The 25,615-nt window shown below is 42.3% G+C and overlaps 1 protein-coding gene across 7 annotated transcripts in view; it reads right to left on the reverse strand.

The window, feature by feature from the left end:
* Positions 1 to 664: 664 nt before the first annotated feature.
* TBX4 (T-box transcription factor 4) overlaps positions 665 to 25,615 on the reverse strand; it is a 116,946-nt gene continuing 91,995 nt past the window's right edge. For all 7 annotated transcript variants that reach the window (XM_043531378.1, XM_043531381.1, XM_043531382.1 and 4 more), the window contains 4 exons: positions 13,591 to 13,743; positions 5,859 to 5,947; positions 5,148 to 5,389; positions 665 to 3,207 (listed from right to left, as the gene is read on the reverse strand). In XM_043531378.1, the coding sequence (XP_043387313.1) occupies positions 2,582 to 3,207; positions 5,148 to 5,389; positions 5,859 to 5,947; positions 13,591 to 13,743 (1,110 nt within the window). In that variant the 3' untranslated portion in view covers positions 665 to 2,581. The remainder of the gene's footprint in view (positions 3,208 to 5,147; positions 5,390 to 5,858; positions 5,948 to 13,590; positions 13,744 to 25,615) is intronic.

Genomic DNA, 25,615 nt, shown 5'->3' on the forward strand with positions numbered 1-25,615 from the left:
AGTAGCTGGTCACCGGGACTGTAGGCTCCTGGGCCCCATAAATTTTAGGAAGTGGTTGCAGCACCAGTCTCTTCTAGTGTTGACTCAGTGTCACTGTGACAAATGAAAATGTGCACTTCAACCTCTGTCCAGTGACACCTCCGTTACCGTTTTCCCCCTTAAGTCTTGGGGTATTGCTTTTAATTATAAATGCCCTTCAAACATGTAAAGATACACCATTTTGGTGCTTTCATTTTGCATGTACGGTAAGGATTCTTCTCCTCCTCAACATGAGTACTTTGCAGCAGGGTCTATCACTGTCAACTCTTTGTTTCTAGAGCTTGAGTGTCTCAATTTAAAAAAAAAAAACGACAAAAAACCTTGAAATAGGCATTTAAAATATTACTGAGAGGCTGAGAGCTGGTAAAGGTCAAGTATGCAGCCTGGGAAAGAGTAAGATTTATATTACGACAGAGGGAAAGATCAGCTGTCCAATGACTTACCACAGCACATTTTATACCAATTATTGAAATGCACCCAGAGACAGTTTATAGTAATAAAATGGCTTTATGTTCTGATATGTAAAATTAAATGTCCATGCTATGTAACAAAACATTTAAAAATTCCACACCACCTGTATCTAATGTGGTTTCATCTGTGTTATATATGTCTTTTGTCTAACGAATTCTTAGTTTTTACAGCAAGTGTGTAAATTAAAAAAATCTTAAATAGATGTCTTTCAAAAAAAAAAACCCCTTGCAACATTCATTTTTATTAAGTATTTCATTTGTAAAAAGCAAAGCTGAATTGGACAGGTGGCCTGCATTTGTGATATATATTTTTATATATATATATATTTATATATATATAAATAGCTATTCAGCATGCAAAAATTGTAGTGATTTCCCAAATCTGATTACCAAGTCCACACATACTGTCTCTTGAATGGGATATGAATGTCCTGGCTAAAAATAACCTTCACTTCAGTGCCCTTGGGCTTGTCTAGCTTAAACATCATCTTCATCAATCTCTCCTCATTGGAATGGATTCAGCAAAGAGCAGAAGTGACTTCAATTTTTTATATTTATTTTTTTTGCCCTCCACCTATTCATTGACTGCTTGGTAAACAGGACAAAATTATTAATGGCTAAAGGCCAAATTCTGTACTCTTTAATTGAACCAAACTCCCACTGTTATTTCTATGTATCCTTCTATTTGTTCTACAGTAACAGCTAGTGGTCCTGCATCGGACTGGAGAATTAATGTGCTCTATGTACATAGGTTTCAGAGTAGCAGCCGTGTTAATACGTATTCGCAAAAAGAAAAGGAGTACTTGTGGCACCTTAGAGACTAACAAATTTAACGAGTTTTTTCATGAAGTTGACAGATTTCTACTCCATAGGGCTAAATTCAGTGCCTTGCATAATGACAGGTTTCAGAGTTAGTCTCTAAGGTGCCACAAGTACTCCTTTTCTTTCTACATACATAGAGGAAGATGCAATTCCTTCCCAACAAAACTATTCAATTGCAATTAGTGGGAGTTTTGTTTAATAAAGAATGCAGAATTTCCCCCCTAAGTGTCCATTTCTCATAATGGCTGGGTTTTTGTTCGTTTAGATGAATGGATGGATGAATTCTTGCAGGCCTTTGATCATTGAAGGCGGTATCCTTCCATTTGTCATCTGGAAATAATTCCACAGTAAAAATATTAGCAACAAATATATTGGTCACAGCTTTTCACACCTCCACTGATACTTTTGTCCATTGCAAAATCTGACAATTTTAATTAAAAAAGACACTAAGTATGGGGAAAAAAAATTGGTCCACTGTCTCCATCATCCTTGAAACAACTCCCTACAGTTCAGTGCAAAGAAAATGTGTATTTAGGGCCTATTACACTGTGAAATAGTATCCCCCATTTCTAGAGCCATTTAAAACTAGACAGGACAAATCTCAAGCCACTATACTGCAAGGAATCAGTATGGTGCAGTGTCTGGGAGAAACAGAACCAGGCATCAGATGACATGGGTTCTGTTCCTAGTTCTCTACTTGGCTTCTTGAGTATGCAGCCTCAGGGCAAGTCACTTCACTGAGATTCTGCTTGCCTGGCTATAAACAGGCTGATAATGCTTATCCACTGCTGAGGATAGAAAAAGAAACAATCCTAGATGAAAAGAGCTCTGACTTACAGACGTTGGACTATATGCTCTTTTGTCTTAGTTTTTGTGGCTCATGAAGTCATAGAGCCATAACAATTAAAGGGTAATAATTTCCCCCAAAATCTGCTGTTTTAAACAAAGAAAAAGGACCAGCCACATCACATTTTAGTCATTCGGATGGTTCTTAGGGGCCAGTAGGACTGAATTAATTTAGAAAAGATTGGTGAATCCAGGCCATTGATCCAAGAGTTACTTTGTACAGAATTGTTATTTCCATTGAATTGTATGTGTGTAAAGATACAAATGCCTCATACACACACACACACCCCCCTTTGGAAATGTACATGTGTGTAGGTTTCACTGAAGTGCAAGTTACCCACAGGAATTAACACTGAAGTAACATTGTTCAGGAGCAGTAAAACTAGCTGTTTTGTTCCTTAGAATCATCCATCAGTCCAGTTTTCCACAGTCCCCATTCCTGAATGGTACGGTAATGAAGATTCCCTCGAGAGTGAAAAGCTTTGTGAGTACAGAAATTCGTTTGCTGTGTTTAAGTGCGGAGATGGGGGCTTCCTCTCGCAAACAGATGGGTGCACTCTTTCCCTCGGGAAGGATGAGGGAGGAACTCGCTCCCGAACCTGAGACTGTGACAGTTGATTGTAGACACTGAAGGGACTATTACCTGGTGGTTGTGAGCTTTGACTTGTGATAGAGGGGAGTCTTGGCATCATGGTGGTGGTAGTAAAATGAGCAGGGAAAGGCTGATAAGGCACAGTTTCCATTGTCTGAACGCTGTAGCTGGTGTAAGGTGCAACAGAAGTCCACATATTGCAGCTCAAAGGGGGAGGGGGAGGAGGTGGCAAGTCATCGACTGTTGAGACACCTGCAATTTCAGCCCCAGAACCTGAGTACATACAAGCTTCCCTAGGTGTCACCTCACTGCAATAGGAAGGGCTTAACATTTGCTGGTCATATGGAGGTGGCGAACGAAAATAATGATCTTCTCCTACAGAAGAGGAGGCTTCCAGATAGGAGCGTTTGCAGGGCAGGTCTAAATGCCGAGCACTTTCTGTGAACAAAGAAATAAGCATTTAGGGAAAGGCTGCCTGTGTAACAGCATTTAACATTACATTGTCAAGCCCTCGGAAAGCTTATGGATTCTCCTTAAAAATATGTGAATCTTACAATCATTTTACTGGGTTACTTGCATTGTTATTCAGGCTAATCCAGTTAAGCTACTTCATTTTGAAAAACAATATTTAATATTAGAAAGGCATTACACTGTTAATGTTAGTCTAATCCAATCAGCCTTAAAGCATTTTTGGCTACGTTTATCAGCTTAAATAAATGACCTGGGCTACTACTTTTACAGCTAGAGATTACTTTTCATTCATCCAGATAACTGAGGACCACGACTCTTCTGACAAATTCAAGAAGTCTTTTAAAATGTCTTATCGCAACCTTTCTTCCTGTCCTCACAAAAATTACTATACATTTACCAGGTATTCATGTCAAGGGCTGCAGAAATATTTCAAGATAAAACCAAGGGAGAGTGCTCTGGTAAGGATTTCTGCTATGTGCTGGAGAAGCTGTCTCCTTTCAATGGACTTTGAGTGCTGTGTATGTGGTTTACCAGCATTCTAACATTAGGAACTATTATTTACTGTAGGAGAAGCAGCAACTCGCCCAGCAGATATTAAAGTTTTGCATTGCAGTTCTTATTACCTGTGTCTTTAACTTTTCACCAAGGCTGAGATTAATTAGCAACAAATGAGACATGGTAGTATAAGGATTTTTCTTTGCAAAGCCCTTCCATTTAGCTTAAAAACAAAAGAATCTGACATGATCCCATCTGGTCTGAAGGGAGCAGTGTGTACTTAAAGACTGGTTACATTTAAAAGCTGGCTCAGCAGGCAAAGAAAATGTCTACAGCTAGCTCCTGTAATCAAAAATAGACCACCATTAACAAACTTACTAAAGGCTTGATTCTGAAAAGTGCCGAGCATGTACAACTCCAGTTGGCAGTTGGAGGAGCTCAGCCCATTTCAGGATCAGGCCTCAGTTGAATAAACTTTCTGATTAAAAATATAAATAGACATACGTAACTGTTGTTTAATTTACCAAAATAATTTCACTCCTTTAGACACATGCCATGATGATCTGCTTTGCTTGCTTGCTTGCTCTATTTTAGGGCCTGAGTCTGTCTGTCTCTTTTTTTTTTTTGGACTACAGTAAGTAGGGTAATAAGCACTACTCCCAATAGCGTTTGCAGGATCAGGACGTAGAGCTAATCTCCAGCCCGCTGGAATCAGCAGAAAGACTTGCACTGATTCCAGTGGGCTTTGGATCAGGCCCCTCAGCTGCTCTTCAGGGTGGCAAATGTGAGTTTGTAAAGCACCATAACCACTGTGGCACTATAGACATGATACCTAATAAATCACTGATGGCAATATCCTGTCACCTTTCCGATGACCTGAACTTTATTCCATGAGTAGTACTGGGTTTGTTTCAATGAGACTATTCACACGTACTACTCAGTGTAAGTAAAGGTGGTAGAGTTGAGCCTCTAGTGTGTCATAAGAGTTGTTTCTAGAGTCTCCTTTCTTATAAAATTGGTGCACTTCACTGAACACATGTAAAGTGCATAGACAAATGGCACAGATTTAGAGTATAAATGGATTTGCTTGTAGGCTATATTTTGAGTCCGATAATTTAGTACTTGAATTTCCTACATTAAAAAATTGCATCATGAATGTAGACTTCCAAAATATCACTTCCCTTAGCATCTTAACATTGTTTTCAGGGCCTGAATACTCTGGCAAACCACTGAGCATTCGTAACTTGCAATGAAGGCAGCGGGTGCAGAGCACCTTGAAGGATTGTGCTCAAAATACTATCCAATCAGAAGGTCCACCAGTGCTTTGCAATAGACCAGCACAGCTCTCCTGGCCCTGGAGAGACAGGAAAAGGTGCCAAGTATATGGAGGAAGATCTGTAAAGGTCTGTTACCTCTTCTTTTCAGGCAGTGATAAAAGAGCCCTGAATCTCTCTGTGCTGTGAAGGTGTTGAGTGGTAGATCTTGAGTATCCGAAGCAGCAAACGGCATGTGAGCACCATTCTCATATTGATAATGCTGAAGGGTCTGGTGATTCCCATGGAGTGGGTTGACATCTGTTTTTGTTGAAAGCTGGCCATGAGTGGAAACCAACCTCTGCCTCATGATGCTTTTGGAAATCACTGGATATTCTTTGCTGCAGGAGAGAAAAGTTATTTACTAGTTAGACAGCAGTCAGCCCTTGCAGGACAAAACACTACTACTTTAGCATTCCTATAGCACCTTGCAGCCAAGGATTTCAAGGCACTTTACTTAAAAAAAGAATTAACTGAGTTTCACAACCACTGTGTGGTGGTAGGTGAGTATTATAACAACTGTATCACAGCTTGAGCCACAGAGAGGTTGAGAATTGTGCAAATGGGCGGCTGAGCTAGGCTTAGAACCCTGGAGCCCCTTGCTCCTAATCATAAGCCCACATTTGCTCTCCCAAAGTCCTGTTACCATATATTATTGGATTGGAACACACACACAAACCCCACTGAATGCAAACACATACTGCATTGAATACATACACAGACATTGCATCAAAGCTCTCTGGCTGCAGCTGTTAGAACCATATACTGTATTCTAAACAGCTGCCATCTCATTGCTCTTTTTATCCACACCTTTGTAGCCGGGCCACACGCAAATCGCTGTCATCACTTCCCCGGAATCCCTTGGCAAATGGGTTGTTTTCAATTTTCAGCTGGGTTATCTTTAAAAGAATGAAAAGAAAAAGGAGTCAGTTAATAGTGTATCAGAACCACATGTATGGTTGTGGGACTAGGTTTGTAGATCTGAAAAGATACGTGTAAAAAAGCAGCATCCAGTGGCGTTCAGCGGCTATTTCCTGCACAGCTTCAATCACCTAAAGATGCTATGGCAGAAGAGGCTGGATCAGTTGAAAGTTAGAGAGGCCTGAGCTGCAAAGTTTGGTTCTGGAGCTGAACTTTCCCCAAAGGCCTTTCTCCCCCCCGGCCCTTCCCCAGGGTTGAAGGCAGACAGTTTGGGCTTGAGATTAGGGCACAGTTAGCACCTGACCTCAGTTAGGACTGACTGTTTTTATTCAGTGACCATCCCCCCTGCTCCCTGACCACCCCCAGGACCCCCACCCCTATCCAATCTCCCCTGCTCCACACCCCCTGACTGCCCCCCTGGGACCCCCTATCCAACCCTCCCTGCTCTCCCCACCCCACATTACCTGTGGGGTGGGGGACAGGAGGGCTCAGTCCTTTCCCTGCTCGTTTGGCTGCTCTCCCTGGCAGTCGGGCAGGGCTCGCTCCCTGTCTGGGTTTGGCTGCTGGGGACAGAGACCAAGCATGCTGGAGGTGGACGGGGCCCCTGGCTTGCTCTGCCCCTGTCCCCGGCAGCAGGGCCCAGGCCCCTTGACCGTCCCCGACCTCCCCCTGACCTTGCTGCCCTGGGCACCCAGTCTGGCCGCGCTATAGCCGTGCTGCCCGGCCGGAGCTGCAGCCACGCTGCCCAGGTGCTTGGGGAACTGTGACTGCGAGGGGCTAGTCTCCACCATGGTGCCGGGGAGTTGGGCTGGCTCCTCTGCAAGCCTGTCCTGACCCCGCTCCCTGGCAGGAGCTTGGGGGCCAGAGGGAAGGGTCCTGTGGGCTGGATGTGGCCCACAGGTCGTAGTTTGCCCCCCTCTGTTCTAGCCACTTCCCTTATGGCTGAGAAGAATTACTATTGCTTTGTAGTCGCTGTTACCCAGAAATAGACTAGCCTTCTCCAGAGACTAAGTCCACCACAGTGTTCCAAACGCCTCAGCCTGAGATCCATTTCTATAACTTCATGAAAACTTTGCAAAAAATAAAAAACACAAACTAGAGGAAGTTATGGGGCCTGGTGTAAAATTTCATTTAAAAATATTCCACTCCAATAAAAACACAAGTAAACAAGCCACATCTCTCATCCCCCCCTGCCCTCTGCAAACACACACATGAAATTAAAACCGCACCCAAGCAAAGTCATAGGAAAGAGCGTTGTGCTGCAGGGTCGTCTCTAAACTACAGTCTCTTTTAACACGTTTTTTATGAAGAGATGGCGGGAAGGGCTTCAGAAGCTGGGAAATTTCACATTAACACTCAGAGCAAATCCATTAAATCCCCTTAAGCCCTTAGTAATCACTTTATTTAATGTGTCTCCTTTATAAACTATATGTACACAGAAATCACTTCACCCAACATGTTATGCAAATACGCAGCAACATACCCTGCTATCTAACAAGTGCACAGCACCGCTACCCAACCGATGAGTGAAGAAGAGCTACATCAGGAAGAGTTTATGGAGACGGACTAGAGCTACCAAAGGTGCTCACTCTTTCCCTCTATCTTTGCAAACAGTGCTATGGAATCTTTAAGGCTCAGAAATGATCAGGCACTCAGGTTTACTGCTGAAGAAAGAGGGCATCTCCCCCAGCACAGGGCCGGGCCAAGCCCACCTCTGGGGAAAGGCACACAGACATCCACAGGTGAAGGTCAGAAGGGACCATTATGGTCATCTCCACTGCCATCACACAGGCCTTAAACGTTCACTTGGTAATTGCTGCATCAAGCAGACTGTGGTTGCACTAGAGCCTATCTTTAAGCCAGACAGCTGAGTGAGAGACTTCAAGGGTTCCACCAGCTCTGTCTTCCCACGTAATTTGTTCTAATGGTGTTTCAATAGCTATGGCGTCACCAATCCTAATTCTTACAGCACCTGGCGTTTTCCTTGGTGACCCCTCAGGGCCCCATTCAGGCTTAACCTCACCCTTGATGATGATAAACTCCAGGTGATACATCCAACCTTGTACACCGAAGCAGTTGCACTGTGGAGTCTTGTGTCTGATGGTAGCTGTTTGGCTCAGCGCCTCTATGAGTTACAGTGATTGCTTGGACTTTCTGAAAACCACCACAATCCACATCGTTCAGCTTTTTCAGGCAGGAGCATTAGAAATTCTACACAAGCTGTTTTTTGCTCTGGTTGCTAAAACCATAACCATGCGCAAGTAGATGGAGGCTTTTCAGTTCATGAAGGCATGCTTCTGCCCCCTTGTATTTCAACTTAATTAAAAATGATCATAACCTGGATTTGCCAAATATATTCGTGAAAACAAGGCTTTGATGAAAAAAACTCAGCCAGCCTTGGAGCTGTTAAACCCATAATAACGCTATTGCCTTCCCTGGGTTTACACCATTGTAATGTAGGGAACACACAAAAAAAACCCTTAGCCTTACGGTGCAGAGCTAAAAATAGTAGTGTAGATGTTTGGGCTGATTTCGGAGACCCAGTGAGCAGGGAAGGGCTCAGAGCCTTGGCTCTAGCTCAAGCCCCAACACCTATACTGCTGTTGCAAGGGTGAATCAGTTGACCTGCCACTGGGCGGCGGGGGTTTGAAAATTTTACCCATAGTCTGAGAAGAGAGGAGTTTGCCCCAAAGTCATCTGGCAGTAACTGTCATGCCAGTACCTTAAATGTTTCCTCAAGGAACAATAAAACTCCTTATACAACACACAGCTAGCAGCTTTGTGTGTGCACGCCCACGTCTAGCAGGTCATGCAAAGAAGGATGCTTTGCATGGGAAAGAGCTTTTAATAACTTTCCTGCTGATTTGAAGCAGCCCCTGGAGCATTGATACTCAAACCACTTTGGTTAATACCAACTTTAAGTGGCTCTGAAGACGTGGGGGCAGCAAACATGTCAAAGAAATGTGTGTTTTAAAAACTGAAACCCATCCCTATAAAACAATGGTAAAGGGCCTGGGCCTGCTGCTGCCTCAATGGCACAACTCCCAGTGACTTCAGCAGGAGTAAGGTAGCGCTCATCTCCGGGTTTATTGCACCATCCCAGGCCTTCCTCTCTTGTGGATCACATGTAACATGATACCAAGGAAATAAAAATATTTAAGCAATAGAGACTGAATGCTAAACAACTGAATTACAAGCTATAAAGCTTTCGTCAGTGATGTCCTCACTCACATTAGGGCTTGCAGTTCACACTTGCTAGTTGGTCTTTCTATATTTCCTCCTCTTCCCTGCGCCTACACAGAACACTTGAATCTTATCAGGGTTTTTCCCACACTCCTTTAATTTTTCTGCTTCCCGTCATCTATGTTCTTGGATTCTCTGGCTGTCTCCTAACTTTTCCCTTTTGTAATAAAGTTCAGTCTCCTCATCAAGTTTCCCCACAAATCTCTACATTCATTTACTCTCCCCGCCCCTGCTCTAATCGACTCTCAATTCTCTTGCTTTTGTGCACGCTTTGTTTCTTCCTGCTATTCACCCTGAAGCTCATATGGGTGGCCTTCCAAGTCCCTCCTTAAGCCGCACTGTTCTTATGCCTGATGCTTCAGTTTTTGCCTTCTACTGGTTAACATTGTCAGCTCCATGGGGAAGAGACCCTGTTTACTGCTGTGTTTATCAAACCCAATGTACATCTCAAATGTTACGGCAACAATGGCCCACGGTGGTGGAATCTTTGCCACGTGCTCAGATGAAAGGCAGCAACCTTTGGAAAATAACTATTCTCAAGGGTTGCTTTCTCTGACGCAGCCTGCCTAGCCTCATCTCTTCCAGGCCCTTCCCCTCAGCTCCTCCAAACACATAGTAACAACTATATGCTCTTCCTCTGCTTCCCACCCACTGAAAACTGATATTTAAAATAATTACCACCAGATTATTTATCAGAATACTGACGCAGGGGCTCTGGAAGTGGGCATAATGCATCTCTTCCCAAAGGGTGTGTGAATGCACCCCCAACACACACATTACCCTCTTTGATGCCAACTTTATACAAGTCTAAGAAATACCCTAGACAGACAGATGGCCCTGAGTTAATTTGCTGTTATGGTAACACAAGACCAACACTCAACCTCTTCTCCTCATGCATTTGATTGCAAATGAAAATATGAATAATTTCCATGTGGAGGGAGTGATAATGTGCAAAGGCTATTGCTGGTGTGAAGGGAGCATACACATATACCATGACCCTGAACTCCAGCCATTCCTACAATGTACTCGCTCTCTGACATGGGGCAGCATCCAGGTACACAGCTCCCACCCTCCCCTGCCTGCTGTTGGCTGGCTAAGGGTTTTCTGGCAAGTACCTGGACCATTCAGCATTTGGCTCTTTCAAATAATTTCCAAAAATGTTGCTCTAATTAGCATCTGTACTTTCAATAACGGTTTAAAAATTATCCCTTACCGAACAGAATGAAGATTATAAAAGAGCTTCTCTCCCCCAGCATAATGGATTGGCTGGTATTTGTAATCAAAGAAGGGAGGTGTCAGTCCATGAATGTAGCCAGCATCGGATGCCACTTTCAATAGCTGTCAGTCAGGAGCTGCTCTATGCAGCCTGTAAACTGAGCCTAGCATGATATTATTGGCTCCATTTTGGATGGAGTCAGTGCTCTCTTTTTCCCTGCTTTGATTCACTAGTGGATTCTGTGGTAGCCTAACAGCCATCTGAGGAACCACAAGACGCTTAGGGCCTTGCCTGCCTTCCCCCTCAACAGGCCACGTAAGCCTTAATTTAATTTCTTTGATGCTGTAACATGCAGCCTGACTTGGTTCTGATTCAGTCACAACACATTTTTAAACAAGCCCCTTTTGGCAGCAGAAATAATATTTTCCATTGTGTTCCTGTTCTTCTTCTTCTTCAGTGAGACTACTGTGAGGTAGAGCTACATGGGAGCTCACATATTAATGCTTTGGGGTTGGAAGTTCCCCCCCACTTCAGTGCAAAACCTTTGGCACGTAGGGTGAAATCCGGGCCCCACTGAAGTGGATGGGAGTATTGTCACTGACTTCAACAGAGCCAGGCTTTCCCCCTGCCTGCAGCTGCCCCAAAAGGGAAGTTTGGGGTAAATATACAGAGAAACCTCTCCTGCCTCGACCTGTGTGCGGGCGGCGTGGAGCTGGGGATTTTACCCAGTATTATGATGCTCATTTCAACTTCATATTCAACTGTGAAATCAAGTTCTTGATTCTCTTTCAGAGAAGCCGCCGTTATTAATAAGTGCACCTCGGGCTAGCTGAATATTTCTTAAGCCAAGGAGGTTGGCAATTGGCTGAAATCTGGAAAACAGACTTTTTAAAAGAGGATGTGCAATTCCTGTGGTTGCGGGGGTTTCATTATCTATGCCAGAAAGGTTGCTTTTCTAATGAAGAATGTATTATTTAGTTAGCACAGTGAGGTGGGGATTTGCTCAAGGCCACACACTGAGTCCATGGCAGAGCGGAGATTAGATCCCAGGAGTCGCTGGCTCCTAGTCCTCTCATGCTGCTGTGCAGCAGGTCTGCACTACCTAGGCTCTGGGGGTCATCAGGTTAAAATCCAGGCAGTGCCAGGTAGCCCTTTATCCTTGTTGGAAGGCACGTGGAGTTCCATTTGTTTTACTCTGTCATGACATTTCAGAAGTGACATTAACGAAGCTCTTGTCACTGGCATGGGTGGAGGAGGTCAGATTTTCAAAAGAGCTCAGCTCTCCCCAGCTGTGATAGTTCTCCATATAACTGCTACAGGCTGAGTTCTTTTGAAAATCTGGGCACAGAGATCCCTTGGCTCTTTTCCTAACAGTTGGTCCTGGTGAATTTACCTCCAGCCACATCACTATGTTGTGTGCTGTACAGCTGTTAGCTACCAGCCTTCCCCCCCCAGAAGTAGCTGCATATCAGTTATATTGTAAGTATCACATTTATGAAGCACATAGGGCTCCTTCAGGAGGAAAGGTGCTATTGATGTAAAATATTACGAGTAGCTATTAAACAAGCTCTTCAGTGTGTTTCTGGTTAACCGTGTTTGGGCTACTGGTCATTTCACATTTACAGTCACAGGTTTGTAGCTAGGATCCATATTAGCGTTCAGTTAAGGCTCTCTTTTGCCCGTTTTACTTTGACACACACAGCCCTGTTTCCATTGTGATTCTTCGCCCTGGCTCAATAACTGCATAGGATTCCAGCCTTCAAATGCAAAATAAAACTGACTCCTACTCGGATGAGGAAAAGATTTAAACAGACCAAAGGGGAGGAGGCATTTCACATATGGTTGGGGCAATCTACTTCTGTAGGAGAAGTCTATATCTTGACGTACAGTGCAGATTTTACATTCACTGACACAGGAAGGCCTTTAACAAAACTCAGTTAAGCCTAATACATCCCTATGGAGGGAGACAAGTATCCTCGTCTCTATTTTACAGATAGGAAAATTATAGTATAGAAGCCGCAAATCACTAGCAGAGCTCGGAATAGAACCTAGGAGGCCGAATTCCCCAGCCCCCGCTCTTGCTCCTGCATGCACTGCTGAGAGCCGTGGGAAGGTGGCAGCTGACTGGCTGCGCCGTTGTCTATCCAGCCTCGTGATTACAAAGTCTCAAAATCTGTTGCCTCCTCCCCCTTTGTTTTGGTGGCCTCGTCGGGAGAGGAGACCGCCTCAGATAACCAATCACGCGTCTGCCCCAGCGTTCTTTCCCCCTTAGCACTGCCTCTGCCCAGGTTACAAATGCAACAAGCCCCCCTAGACGTGCATTCCTGGTGCTGCAGGAAAACCTGTTTGAACGAATGTGCTGGGAATGACAGGGCCGTTTGTGTAAGAATATGATCCCCCTGCTCCATCTCTGGACAGCTTCAGCTTACACTGACATGGTCTCCAAGGGCTAAATAAGGGGGTGGGGGGATAGAGTAAAAGAATGTGTATTAAGTAATTGGTCACATTCCTCTCTCTCTTCTCCAATCAGCTCACTCCTCTTCATATGTTGTTGGGCGCCTTCCACTTCTCCCCATTTCAGATGGGACCACACCAAATTTAGTCACTCCCCTCCTGCTCCAACCCCTCCACTATATGATAATCCATTACGTGCAGCTGAAGTGAGCTCTTCAAATTTTATATTCCCCGAAAAACAAAACATGCACACACAAACCCACCTTCCCTCATGTCCTAACCACAAGTCAGGCTCTGAGCTGCATTTTTATGGTCACATTCCTTATATGTCTCACTAAATATATATACTGTAATTACTTTTCACTGAAGATTTATGAGCCAGCTTTACTGGTCACTCTTAGATTTGCTTGCTGTTGTGAATGACATTTGAGCATTTATGAGCTCTCAGATTCATTAGTTACGATACTGGTGGAGATTGCCAAGATATTTTTACCCAGTACATTTTTCATGCATCCTTTGCTTCACCAGTCTTGCTAACCAATCGCTGTGCTTGGCCATTTCCTGCTGCACAACTGCATCATTAAACACTGTTCCTCAGTGCCCATAACGGTAACACTGTGCTTGTTCCTATCAGTTCGTTTCAGTCTTCAGTGCAGGGCTGCAAAAATTACTCAAAGCTAAAGCACCTTTTGCTGCAAAGCACCGTACCTTGTGATTCTGATAGGAGGTCACCGATATAAAGGATGTCTCTGGAAACACATGTGTGCAGAACGCTGTGTTCTTAGACCCAAAGGCGTTGTTTTCATCTGCTTTCACAATGTGCAGTCTTGGCTGGTATTTATGCATCGAATTAAGAATAATCTGAAAAACAAATAAAAAAGTTTGTTAAAATAGTCATAACCATTCAGTTGGCATCAATAATGGAATAAGTGAATGCAGTAAAATATTACACAAACAGCTCCAGCTGTGTGCTTTGATTTCAGAGAGAAATAAATATAACAGATTGGGGTGCAATCCAGAAACTGGCTTTAGAAATACATTACTGTACTTAATAACACCCAGGACTGTGGTGCATCAGTGGATCTGCCTGTGGAGCTAAGGAGCAGGGAAACATGGGGGCTACAGATCAGGACCAAGGTGTATTAACAGAGCTGTATGGGGAATCCCTGGAGTGTCAAGATTTTCTGCAGATTGGGATTGAGCTGTATTGACAAACCTGTCTGGGGAAGTTAATGCAGCAGCTCGCCGTGATGCTTGTCTCAGTCCAGCAGCCCTTCACAAGCACTATATTTACTCATAAGTGCCTATATTGGGTGCTGCCTTTAGTGCCAAAACATCCCTCCTCTGTTTTCTCCTCCTTTATTACCCCCCCCCCCCGCCTGTCATCTTGGTGCAAGGCTTATTCTTTATCATTGTCCCAGGGGGCCCATTCATCTCTAACGGGAGAGTGAGTCCCCACCCCCACCCGTCTTTTCAAAATCCTTATTCCTTGCCACAAACACTGGTGCCCAAAGCTGCCTGTGAATGGCAAGGAGCTGGCCTGTTCTATACGGAGAAGCAAAAGATGCTGGTTCCACTCCCTTTGGGATCTGCTGGTTTGGTTAGCAAAACTTTCAGACTTTGTGCCCTTCGCTACTGACACAAGCAGCAAAAAAACCAGAAGCAAATTTCAGACAAAGCAGCAGGTACCATATGGGGCTTTAAAGTCTCCTCATCTGGTTGCACATAACTCTGCCCACAGTAGCTGGCTGCATCATATACCATTTAAATGTAATTTTTATTGTTGACATTTTCCAGACAACCTTCCCTCTCCCCCGTCGCAGAAGAATGAGGAATTTTTGGCATTTTATCAGCTTTGCGTCATTTCTCTTAACCGTTTTGCTGCTATGTTGCAGGGCTTAGAGGTGAGAGGCTCAGTTTATTGCTTGGTTTGTCGTCTTTGCTGTCCCTTCAGGAATCAACCACTGGAAGCACAAATCCATAGAGAAGCGTGGGCAGAGAGCTGAGGCTTTCATGAAGAGAAGGTTTTTATTATTAGTCATCAGAGATGAGCCCAAGCTGCAAAATCCAGTTTAGATCTGAACTTTCCCCAAATCAAGAGTGTTCTAATTCAAAGGATCAGTTCAGTTCAAGCTTTGTTATCCTCATTTTACAGCTCCATAGAGCCCAAGGCCTGAAGGGACCATTATGATCATCTGGTCCAACCTCCTGGCTAACACAGGCCGTAGAACGTCTGTGAAACAATTCCTGTTTCTGACGGCACAGAGGGGCGAAGGGACTTGCCATTATCACACAGTACGTCGGTGGCAGAACCAGGAATAGAACTTGAAACTGGGATTTTTCAAAGGGGAAAAACTAGGGACCCAACTCACATTACATTTGGGGCTCCTTTGAAAAGCCAAGCCTAAAGCTCCTGACTCCCACTCCAGTGCCTTATCCACTAGGCCATGCTATCTCCCTTATAAGGCATGTTTCAATGCCATGCTTGAACCCAACTAGAACAAAGCCAAGGCAATGTCTAAAGCCAGCATTACTCTGTTGAAGCATTCAGAGTCTCAACAGAGAAGGATATTTTAGAGAGACTCTGAAGGATAGCGTTGTATCCGTAAACCTGTCTAGAGGTTCGCTTCCAAACACAAACTCCATTATTGCTTAAACTGCCCCATCTCACTTATGAGGTTTTGCATTTTTGTCCCTTGCTGCACCAATCTGAAAATCTACCACTGCTCAGGAAAATGCAGAGACCTTATAGTGCGCAGACCAGGAAAGGAAACAGCTTTAGATTTGCCAGCTCAAAGCAGAATGGTGATCCCTTAACATAAAGTGTGCTGAATATACATGAGAAATGCAGAGGGTGGAGGTTAACTTGATTTAGTCAGTGTCCAAGGAGGACACTGAATGAGGAGCAGCTTTCAGCAGAGAGCACAAAAGCACAAAATCCAACAGCATGGAAGGGAAATTTGCCATTTTCTTGATTTAAAAAAAAAGAAGTTTAAAAATTTTTTTTTTAAAAAAGCAGTTTTTCATGGCCAAAGGACAAATTACACCTACAAAAACGGCCATTTGTGTTTGCCAAAAATCTGAGGCTAAAAAGAAATGCCTTTTCATTCTCTTTTTTCCACTCACTCTCTCTTTTTTTATGATTATGGCACCACTGAAAAATACATTCACTCATAACTCTAGCTGTAAACACATTTATTAAATACCATCTCATATGTTATTATGCAGCAAGGTATCCTATGTGATTACAGAGGTGCTTCACATTGAATTATAAGGTACTGCTAGAGAAGCAGAAGTTTAAGTGAATGGTTGTCTCACCAGAATGTGAATTCAGTGAACCCTCCCCCTTGAAAACATATTTTAAACCAGTCTATTACATCTTTACCATTCCTCCGTATCTACATGATGCTAGAATCTAACAAGAATTTACAAGGTGCTGAATGCTCAGCCAGTTGAGAGGTCTGATTTGGCTTTATGCCCCTTATTCCTTTATAACACTCATGGTATCCCTGTCAGTCAAATGTTTTAAAGCCTGAGATTTTGTTCCGACATGCCAAATTACCAACTGCTGCCTCTTGTGGTTACAGGAAGACAACCACAAACCGGATATGACACAGCGAGGTAGAATAGTCAGCAGTTCAAATTAGAGACCAAAAAAAGGAAAATCATCATTACACTTCTGACACTGCCAACATTTCCAGAGCCTCACCCCCTTCTCTGAAGCTGTGCATGCGTGAGGTTTGGATGCATCATTTTTTTCCTCATCAAAAAGTTTTGCATGTACAAAAGCATGGAGTTGTGCATGCAGGTTGTATTTGCAAACACACAAATATTCCTTACTTGTATATGCATCACCCCCAGAAAAAACTTAAGCATGAAAAACTGTACACCTGGAAACTTAGGGCCTGCCTCTATAAGCAGTTAGCACGTGGCAAGCTGGGTGTAAATCTACCTCGCACTAGCCTGCTGTGCGCCTACTGTCTGTGTGGACTCCGCTACTGTGCACTAAAAATGATGTAACGTGCTTTGATCTGTTCCCATTTCAAAGCTTGGCAGATCAAAGCACACTAAGGCACTTTTAGTGCATCGTAGCAGAGTCCACACAGACAGTTGGTGCACAGCAGGCTAGTGTGAGATAGATTTACTCCCTAGCTTGTCATGAACTAACTGTTTGTATGGACAATCCCTTAGGTACCGAAAACTCAGACCATGATATTAGCAGCTGCTGTTGAAAATACAGTCTTGCGTCATTGTCTAAAAATGCTCAAAAAGAAAATGCTACTGCTATGACCAATATCAGTGGAAATACTAATCTAAAGAGTCCTATCACGAATAAGGAATAATTGAATTGATAAGATAGAGCAGATAACATATTATGGAGGATGCATATCGGAAGCATTGTCTAAGTTTTCAGCATTAGACAGAGTCAGGACTTTTACAGGGGGAATTCCAACTCACTGGATGAGCTTGGGCAATTCTCTTAAGAGCTTTTTGCCTTAGTTTTCCCAACAGGGGATGATAATACTGAAATGATCTCTTACTATTTTGTAAGTAGGTTGTGAGATTAAATGTTTGCAAAATGTAAAACATTATAATGTATATTTTTGAAAATTATCTTTGCAGATCATTACACATTATATCGTTAACTGAAATATTAGTTAGTTCCCAACAAAAAAAAGAAAGTGTGTTTACATTACTGTCTGGAATTGTTAAAAATACACTGGCGAGAGAGAAATATTTATAAGTCTATATGAATAAACCATTAGTCCAACAAGTTGAAAAACAGCACTTCTTAACTAGCATTCCAACATGCTATGCTATTAACTGTAAATGTCTTGCTATACAAATACTGGATTTTACTCTTATCTCGATTAGATTGGTTGCTATCAATTTGAATTAAACGTGCCGTTGATCTTGTCTCACCCATTTGTCCACAAGGAAGCACAATCCAGCTTACATGGTACAGTCACACCTAGAAGGTTCAGAGCTATGCTGTATTTATTGTACTATTATCTTATTTAAAAAAATTCAAACTCAGGTTAGCTAAAGTGAGATCACTAAAGCCATATTTGGATATCTGATATTAGCTTGATTATGTATCCACAGTGAGGTTAACGGGAGCCTCATTTGCTCAGCGTCTGTGAAAAATCAAGTCATTTTTATTTGGGTGCCTAAATCTAGAAAATTTTGGGTGGGATTTTCAAAAAGATTTAAGTAAGTGAATAGGTGCTTTTTTCGACCTATTAAGAAAGAGTCACAGAGGTGATCTTGAAAATCCTACTTACAGTTGCTGAACTTTAGCCACTTAAATTCTAAACATTGAGCTGTCAATTCGTACAATATAATATACTGTACGATACTGTATATATCGTACCAATGTAATATACTGTCTATTTATTTAGGGACTTGTGTGGTCCCCATCACTACAGCATCCATGGTTGCTTGGAAAATCAGGAAAAGGCAGATTGATACACAGTCTCAGATACACCAGACTTTCAGAAAACAAAATGGCTGACTCAGCATGCACATGCTGGGCCATTAGTGAGACCAGGGTCAGGCCCTCTTATTCAGAGAGTTTTACAGGTACATATAATCACATTCATATCTTTTAATAAAGCATAGAGGGACAATTACCTCCCTGGTATAAGTCCACTGCCATGAGGGGTGAACATGGTGTAGAGTGACTTGTGTTCTTCAGTATGAGAAATATTACCATTGGCAACAGAAAAACTTTCCTGAATTGTGGACTCAGGCGCAAAGTTGGTCACAATCCCAATAACCTTTCTATCATTTGGGCAATATTTTACAGCCATTTTCTTCAAAGACAGTCTTTTTTTTTCTTCTTTTACACACATAAGTAATGCTGTTGAGTCATACTCCCTCTGTGCCAGTGCTTAAAGTGGACATTTTACACACACGTATCAAGAGTCATATCAATTTTATAGTCTCCCAGCCTAGCATTCAGTGAGCCTTTCAGGACAAAGACTTATTTCGATTCCTGAAAACAATAGGAGCTTAAGCCGATGTCTTTTTTTTCCCCCTCTCCCATGCACTGATCACGTGGTTGGCAGCTGGAATTTAAACTTTAATGTGGCTTAATTAAATAATCTTTTTCTTGCATTCTCTAATCAAAAGCAACAAATGGCAAAAACCAAATGGCATCATTTGCTCCATTCAGTTTATTTTTTCTAGAAAAAACAACCGGTTTGGGGCCTAACCCTGCAAGATGCTAAGTCGCATCAGCACCAAGACTTGAAGGCGTTTGGCACTTTGTAGGGTTGGGCCCATAGAGTGAGAGCTTGGGTATACATTGGGCCTGCTCGCTGTAACACAAACTTTCCCTCAACTCGTTGTAAAATGTATTTAACTTTCACATGACATTTTGGGAGTTGATTTAACAGAGCCTGCTGTTTCTCCAAGGTATCAGGTATCATGTGATACAGGGGTCGTCATGGCAATTGCCCTTTTTATATTGAATAGTAAATAGCTACGTAAAAGCCACATAATTTTATGGTTGGTCCCTGGGGATCATGCAATTAATGTCAAATCTTTCATTTTAATGTAGTTTTTGTTTCTTTCTTCCTTCTATTCTCTTTGAGCATTAGAGCAAAGGAGGGACCATGTTCTTCAATGTTTGTCCAATTAAGTTGGGCCTCTAATAGGTATGTAATAAAAATGACCCTTTTCGTTTGTGCATAAAGCAAAATGGTGTCTAAACAAATCAGAGAGGGTCCAGCACAGACCACAAAAAACGGGCCACAGCTCTGCACCAATCTTAGCATATCCCAAGAGAAAGTCAGTATTTATGCCTCTCTCTCTTTTCCTAACCTGAGTGCCTCCCAGGAATGATAAAAAGTTGGTGGCCCCCAGGTTTGGAAGTAACCGGGGCTGGTCTATGGGAAGCTCTCCAGGTGATAAACTTCAACTTAGGCCATCTTTAGCCTACATATTTGCTGGACAAACAGGGTGTTTGTCATCCTCTGCTGAATTACTTTTGCTGCACAGAGCGTGGCACACTTGAGAATGGCTTTCCTGATTTTTTTAATCACTCAGTGCAAGTCATTTATGAATATTTATGGTGTAGGAAAGTGAAGTTGGTCACTTTGGGGAGCTGCTCGTTTAAGTGAGCTTACCAGCATTTATTGAAAAAACGAACAAAGAAAACTAATCACCAAGCACAGCTTGATATTTTGGTGTCTTCTGGGGCTGCCTTCTCAAGTCCTAACGTTACCTCTCAGCTACTAGTGCAGCTTTTACAACACCTGATTCCACAGGGTGTCAAGAGCGTCTTGAGAAATGCTGATTTGCTAGCTATTAATGGGTTCATGAGGGCGCTCATCTCACACCTCCTAGCATCCAGCCCATTGTGAATCTTGGTTCCCCCAAGATACCCAGGTACGCCACTCAGAGTATGAGCCAGATGCAGTTACTGTAAAAGCAATCTACTTCAACCCGCCACATAACCAACTGGAAATTAAATACCATTCACCTTGGGATAGGTGCAGTCTCTACTGATCTTGAGCCTGCAGACCTGAAATATGCCTAAGCAAAGTGTTTACAGAAAACTCTCTGTTCAGATTTTAACATAAATCAATAAAAACATCCCTAAAACAAACTAAACCAGCTCTCAATTCTACTCATTAAAGGAGCTTTTTAATTACATGAAAAATCAAAACTGAATTCTTCAAAGGGGAAACCATGGACAAATTGCTAAGTTTAAAAAAAATAGCACAAGCATGTAGGGACAAAATCAGAAAGGCAAAGGCACAAACTGAGGTACACCTAGCAAGGGACATAAAAGGCAATAAAGAAGAGGTTCTTTAAACATATTAGGAGCAAGAAGAAGATGAAGGAAAGTGTAAGTCCTCTACTTAGCTAGGAAGTAGAGCTAATAACTGATTACATCAATAAGGCTGAGGCACTTAATGCTTATTTTGCTTCAGTCTTCGCTAAAAAAGATAATGGAGACAGATACTCAGCACAATTAATATTAACCACAACGGAGAAGGAATGCACGCTAAAGTAGGGGAAGAACAGGTTAAAGAATATTTAGAGATGTTATATGTAGTTAAGTTGGTAGGGCCTGATGAAATTCATCCTGCAGTACCTAAGGAACTAGCTGAAACAATCTTGAAAGCGTTAGCAATTATCTTTGAGAACTCATGAAGGATGGGTGTGGTCCCAGAGGCCTGCAGAAGGGCAAACGTAGCATCCATCTTTAAAAGGGGGAACAAAGAGGACCCTAGGAATTATGCACCACTCAGCCTAATTTTGATACCGGGAAAGATACTGGAATAAATTATTAAACAATCAGTTTGTAAGCACCTAGAGGATTATAGTGCTATAAGGAATAGCCAGCATATATTTGTCAAAAGAACTCATGCCATACCAAATTTTCTTCTTTGACAAAGTTTCAGGTCTAATGCATAGAGTGGAAGCATTTCTTTATATCTTTATAGGTGGATGCTGAAGTGGTTGAAAGAACGTACTCAAATAGATCTCTGCACCTTGAAGTCTTTAAACCATGATTTGAGGACTTCAGTAGCTCAGACATAGGTGAGAGGTTTATTGCAGGAGTGGGTGGGTGAGATTTTGTGGCCTGCATTGTGCAGGAGGTCAGACTAATGATCATAATGGTCCTTTCTGATCTTACTGTCTATGAGTCAAAGTAGGAGGGTGTATCTAGTGGGATCATATAGGGGTCAGTCCTGAGTCTGGTACTATTCAATATTTTCATTAATGACTTAGATACTGGAGTGGAGAATACACTTATAAAATGTGCAGATGACACCAAACTGAGAGGGGTTGCAAACACTTCAGAGGACAGGATTAGAATTCAAAAAGACCTTGAGAAAATAGAGAATTGGTCTGAAATCAACAAGATGAAATTCAATAAAAATAAGTGCAAAGTACTTCATTTAGAAAGGAAAAAAAAATCAATGCACAAATACTAAATGGGGAATAACTGGCTAGGGGGTAGTACTGCTGAAAAGGATCTGGGGATTATAGCGGATCACAAATTGAATACGAGTCAACAACGTGATGCAGTTGCAAAAAAGCCTAATATGATTCTGGGGTGTATTAGCAGGAGTGTTGTACAAGACACAGGAGATCACTGTCCCACTCTACTTGGCACTGATGAGCCCTCAGCTGAAATATTTGGTCCAATTGCGTGCACCACACTTTAGGAGAGATGTGGACAAATTGGAGAGAGTCCAGAGGAGAGCAACAAAAAATAATAAAAGGTGTAGGAAAGCTGACCTCTGAGGAAAGGTTAAAAAAAAATCAGCACATTTAATCTTGGGAAAAGATGACTGAGGGAGAACCTGATAACAGTCTTCAAACATCTTAAAGGCTGTTATAAAAAGGACAGTGATCAGTTGTTCTCCATGTCCACTGAAGGTAGAACAAGAAGTAATGGGCTTAATTTGCAACAAGGGAGATTTAGGTTAATTATCAGGAAAAGCTTTCTAAGTATAAGGGTCGTTAAGCTCTGAAATAGTTTTCCAAGGGAGGTTATGGAATCCCTATCATTGGAGGTTTTTAAGAACAGGTTGGACAAATGCCGGTCAGGGATGAGCTAGATTTAGCTAGGTCCTGCCTTCAGCACAAGGCTCTGGACTGAATGACCTCTCGAGGTCCCTTTCAGCCCTACATTTCTATGAGTCTATGATTTTTGTGAAGGTTCTAGTTTCAGTGAATTCACCCTGATCCGAACCCTCATGCCCCAAATAACAGCGCAGGGCATTGTTGCCATTGCACATAAACCACACATTTCCACTCAAGCTTTTTATAGTCCATACTTAAGTGCTACAAAAAAACCCATCACCTATTGCCTGCTTTACTTCTTAAACATGTGTGTGCCCCCAACAACTCTTTTTCTTTTGTTCAGCTCTTTCAAAGGCCTCTTTGCTTCCCTGGCCTGCTGTAGACCTCACAGTTATTTTTAAATGTCCCTGAAAGGTGAGCTGGGATAAAATAAACTCCAGCATAAAAAGCAAGTGTCTTATGGGCACCATATGCTCAGAGAGTAGAGCCCTAATGCAAGGGCTAAATCATGAGCATTCTCTCTATTCCACATGGCCCAAGCCCTGAATCCTTCTGGGCTGTTTCCTTGCACACTACTACTGAAGCAAGCAGAAAAGGAGGAGTCAGCCGCAAATGATATACGTGACCTGACAGTTTACAGAGAGAGAAACAGAAAGTGGAGAACCTTGAGAAGAGATTCAACAGGAAAGCAAACATATTGTTCCTTCTGAAGGGCCAAAGCCAGAGATCCTCATTCAGTCCTAATTCCATCTAACTTCCATTGCAGTCCACGGGAATTTTGCATGAGTAAAAACTGAGTGAAGACCACAAGTCGTGGCCTTGGTGGTGGCGTCTGTGGGAGGAGACAGGTCTTTAACTTTTACAACAACTCCAGTCTTTTTTTCGGAATGGTAACAAACAGAGCAAATGCTGCGGACCATATGCAGGCAAAATTCCCATTAAAGTACAGTACATGACTAGAATTTGGCCTTATGTCACCAATAGGAGCAAAGGTACTATGCAAATCTTGACATCTTTCACTGATTGCTTATTTAGGCAAACTTCCCACTGAAGAGTGAATGAAGGCTTCAGGCTTTGATTCTATGGTAAGAAAAAAAATCTGAACTTCCTTAGATTGATTTAAACCAACAGTGTGACCACAAGAACACCTAATACATCACATATAAATTCTCATCCCAGGCTATATAATTTAAACTCAATCAGGAATCACACCAGCCATTTCTTATCCATGTAAATAAATGTCATGTTATCATCTACTCATCCCGACCAGTCCCAGACAGACAATCTAGCAGTACAAGGCCTGGTTCTTTTTCACAGGCACAAAGCAGACCATATAAAAGTTCAACTTGGCCGTTATAATTCAATCTCTATGCGTCCCTGGGGTCAGGTCAGTTTCAATACAAAAAAACAAGATTCAAAATAAAATCCATCACATAGATATTTCTACTGGCAGAACCAACCTAATAAGCAACCCAAAAGACTGAACTGGGCAGCCAAACAGTGCTAGACAGAAATATATTCACATCAGAAACAACAGATCATGGAAATCGAATCTAAGTGAAGTATAAACTACCAGAGAACAAGGACATCGGGCGAGTCTATTGCTAAGGATGTTAGGACACATTCAGCATTGGTGTAAGTGGGTACAACAAATCTATGGAGCTCTGCCCTTTTATGCAAGCAGTGAACTTGGCCCAAAGTTTTCACAGCTTTATCACTGAGCCCAAAATAAATGCTGAATGGTGCACCTGCAAAATTTCTCCAGAAAGGGGCATATGAATGTTGTTGGTAAAGCATGCACCTAAATTTCCATCCTAGGTCCCAGACAGGAAGCATTTCTTGTCCCACAAGTCAACATAGTTAATTTTTGCAGTTCTATCTAACTTTATAAGAGTCAGACTTTTATGAAATTAATAGGATGTTGACATGGTTAAATGTGCTGAGTGCACCGGACAACAAAGAGACAGAAAATGCAAAAATCAATTTAATAGAAAAATGAGAGAAGCGCCCCAAAGGTAAGAAAAAGCAATGAAAGAGTCCAATAAAAACAGGTGGTGAGAAATAAGTGTGGGGAGAAATGACAGACCTGACCAGAACCAAACAGCAAAGCAAGTTAAAGAGGTCCAGGAAGATGCAGATCAAGAAAACCAAAAGCAACACTGCAACTGATAACCCATCTAGAATGTCCCATAACATCAAGCTGCAGCAGTCCTCTTCTCACAAAATAAAATGCATTTAAAATAAGACAAAGTCAAGGGAATTGAAGAGCAATAAACTACCAGCAATGAAATGAACAACAGAGGTATGTACAAAGATCCTTGCAGTCATAAGACACAGGAGAGAAAAATACAGTAAAGAAACTAAATTCCAAACAGTGTGAAGAATAAATGCACCTCCAAAACGCTGAGCTTCCAGGGGGTTAAGATACATCTCCAATTATTTAATTTCAGGGGCACTTTTTATTTAAAAAACAACAGCCAACTCTGTTGTGATGCATTTGCTCCCTTGCCGTTTTCAGATGTCACTACATCCTTTGAAAGAGAGCCCGCCATGATGCTGTTTGTTCAGAACCAGTTTGAGGTTGGTGAAAAACTCTGAGATATTCTGTGCCTTTGCATCCAAGCTAACCTCAGTGTGTCTCTGTAGCAAAGCCTGTTTAATGTGGCAGTTCCCCCAGAACGGTCTGGTTTCAGTAGAAGTCTTCTTATTAACACAACCACTTCTTAAAGGCTCATCACTCTAGTTCCTGTGTGCTGAGAAGCACGGGCAGAAAACACTCCACAATAAACCAGGATAATCACCTGAGTTCACACTGGCTTTTCCTGGAGATAAGTATTCCACTGAGATCAAGGAAAATGAACCCTTGATAGGTCAAAAACCACCATGAAAAAAAATAGTTTAAAAGAGTAGGATGTCCCTTTAAGAATGTGAATATCCTTACTGTATGAAAGCGATTCTGCCCACTCTACCCCCCATGTATCAAAAGGCTAATTGCACAGATTAAAATAAAATAATAATAATAGGCACATTGTGGTTGAATGAATACTCTCAGTGTCTTGTATTTAAACTGACCCTCACCCTGAGAAAAATGCTTAGCACTCCTCTGCAAAGTGCTATCCAAACGTTAACACTTAGTTAACACCCTGGAGGAGTACTATGGCATTACCATCCACCCATTTTACAG

This window comes from Chelonia mydas, chromosome 17, assembly GCF_015237465.2.
Source record: "Chelonia mydas isolate rCheMyd1 chromosome 17, rCheMyd1.pri.v2, whole genome shotgun sequence".
NCBI lineage: Eukaryota > Metazoa > Chordata > Testudines > Cheloniidae > Chelonia > Chelonia mydas.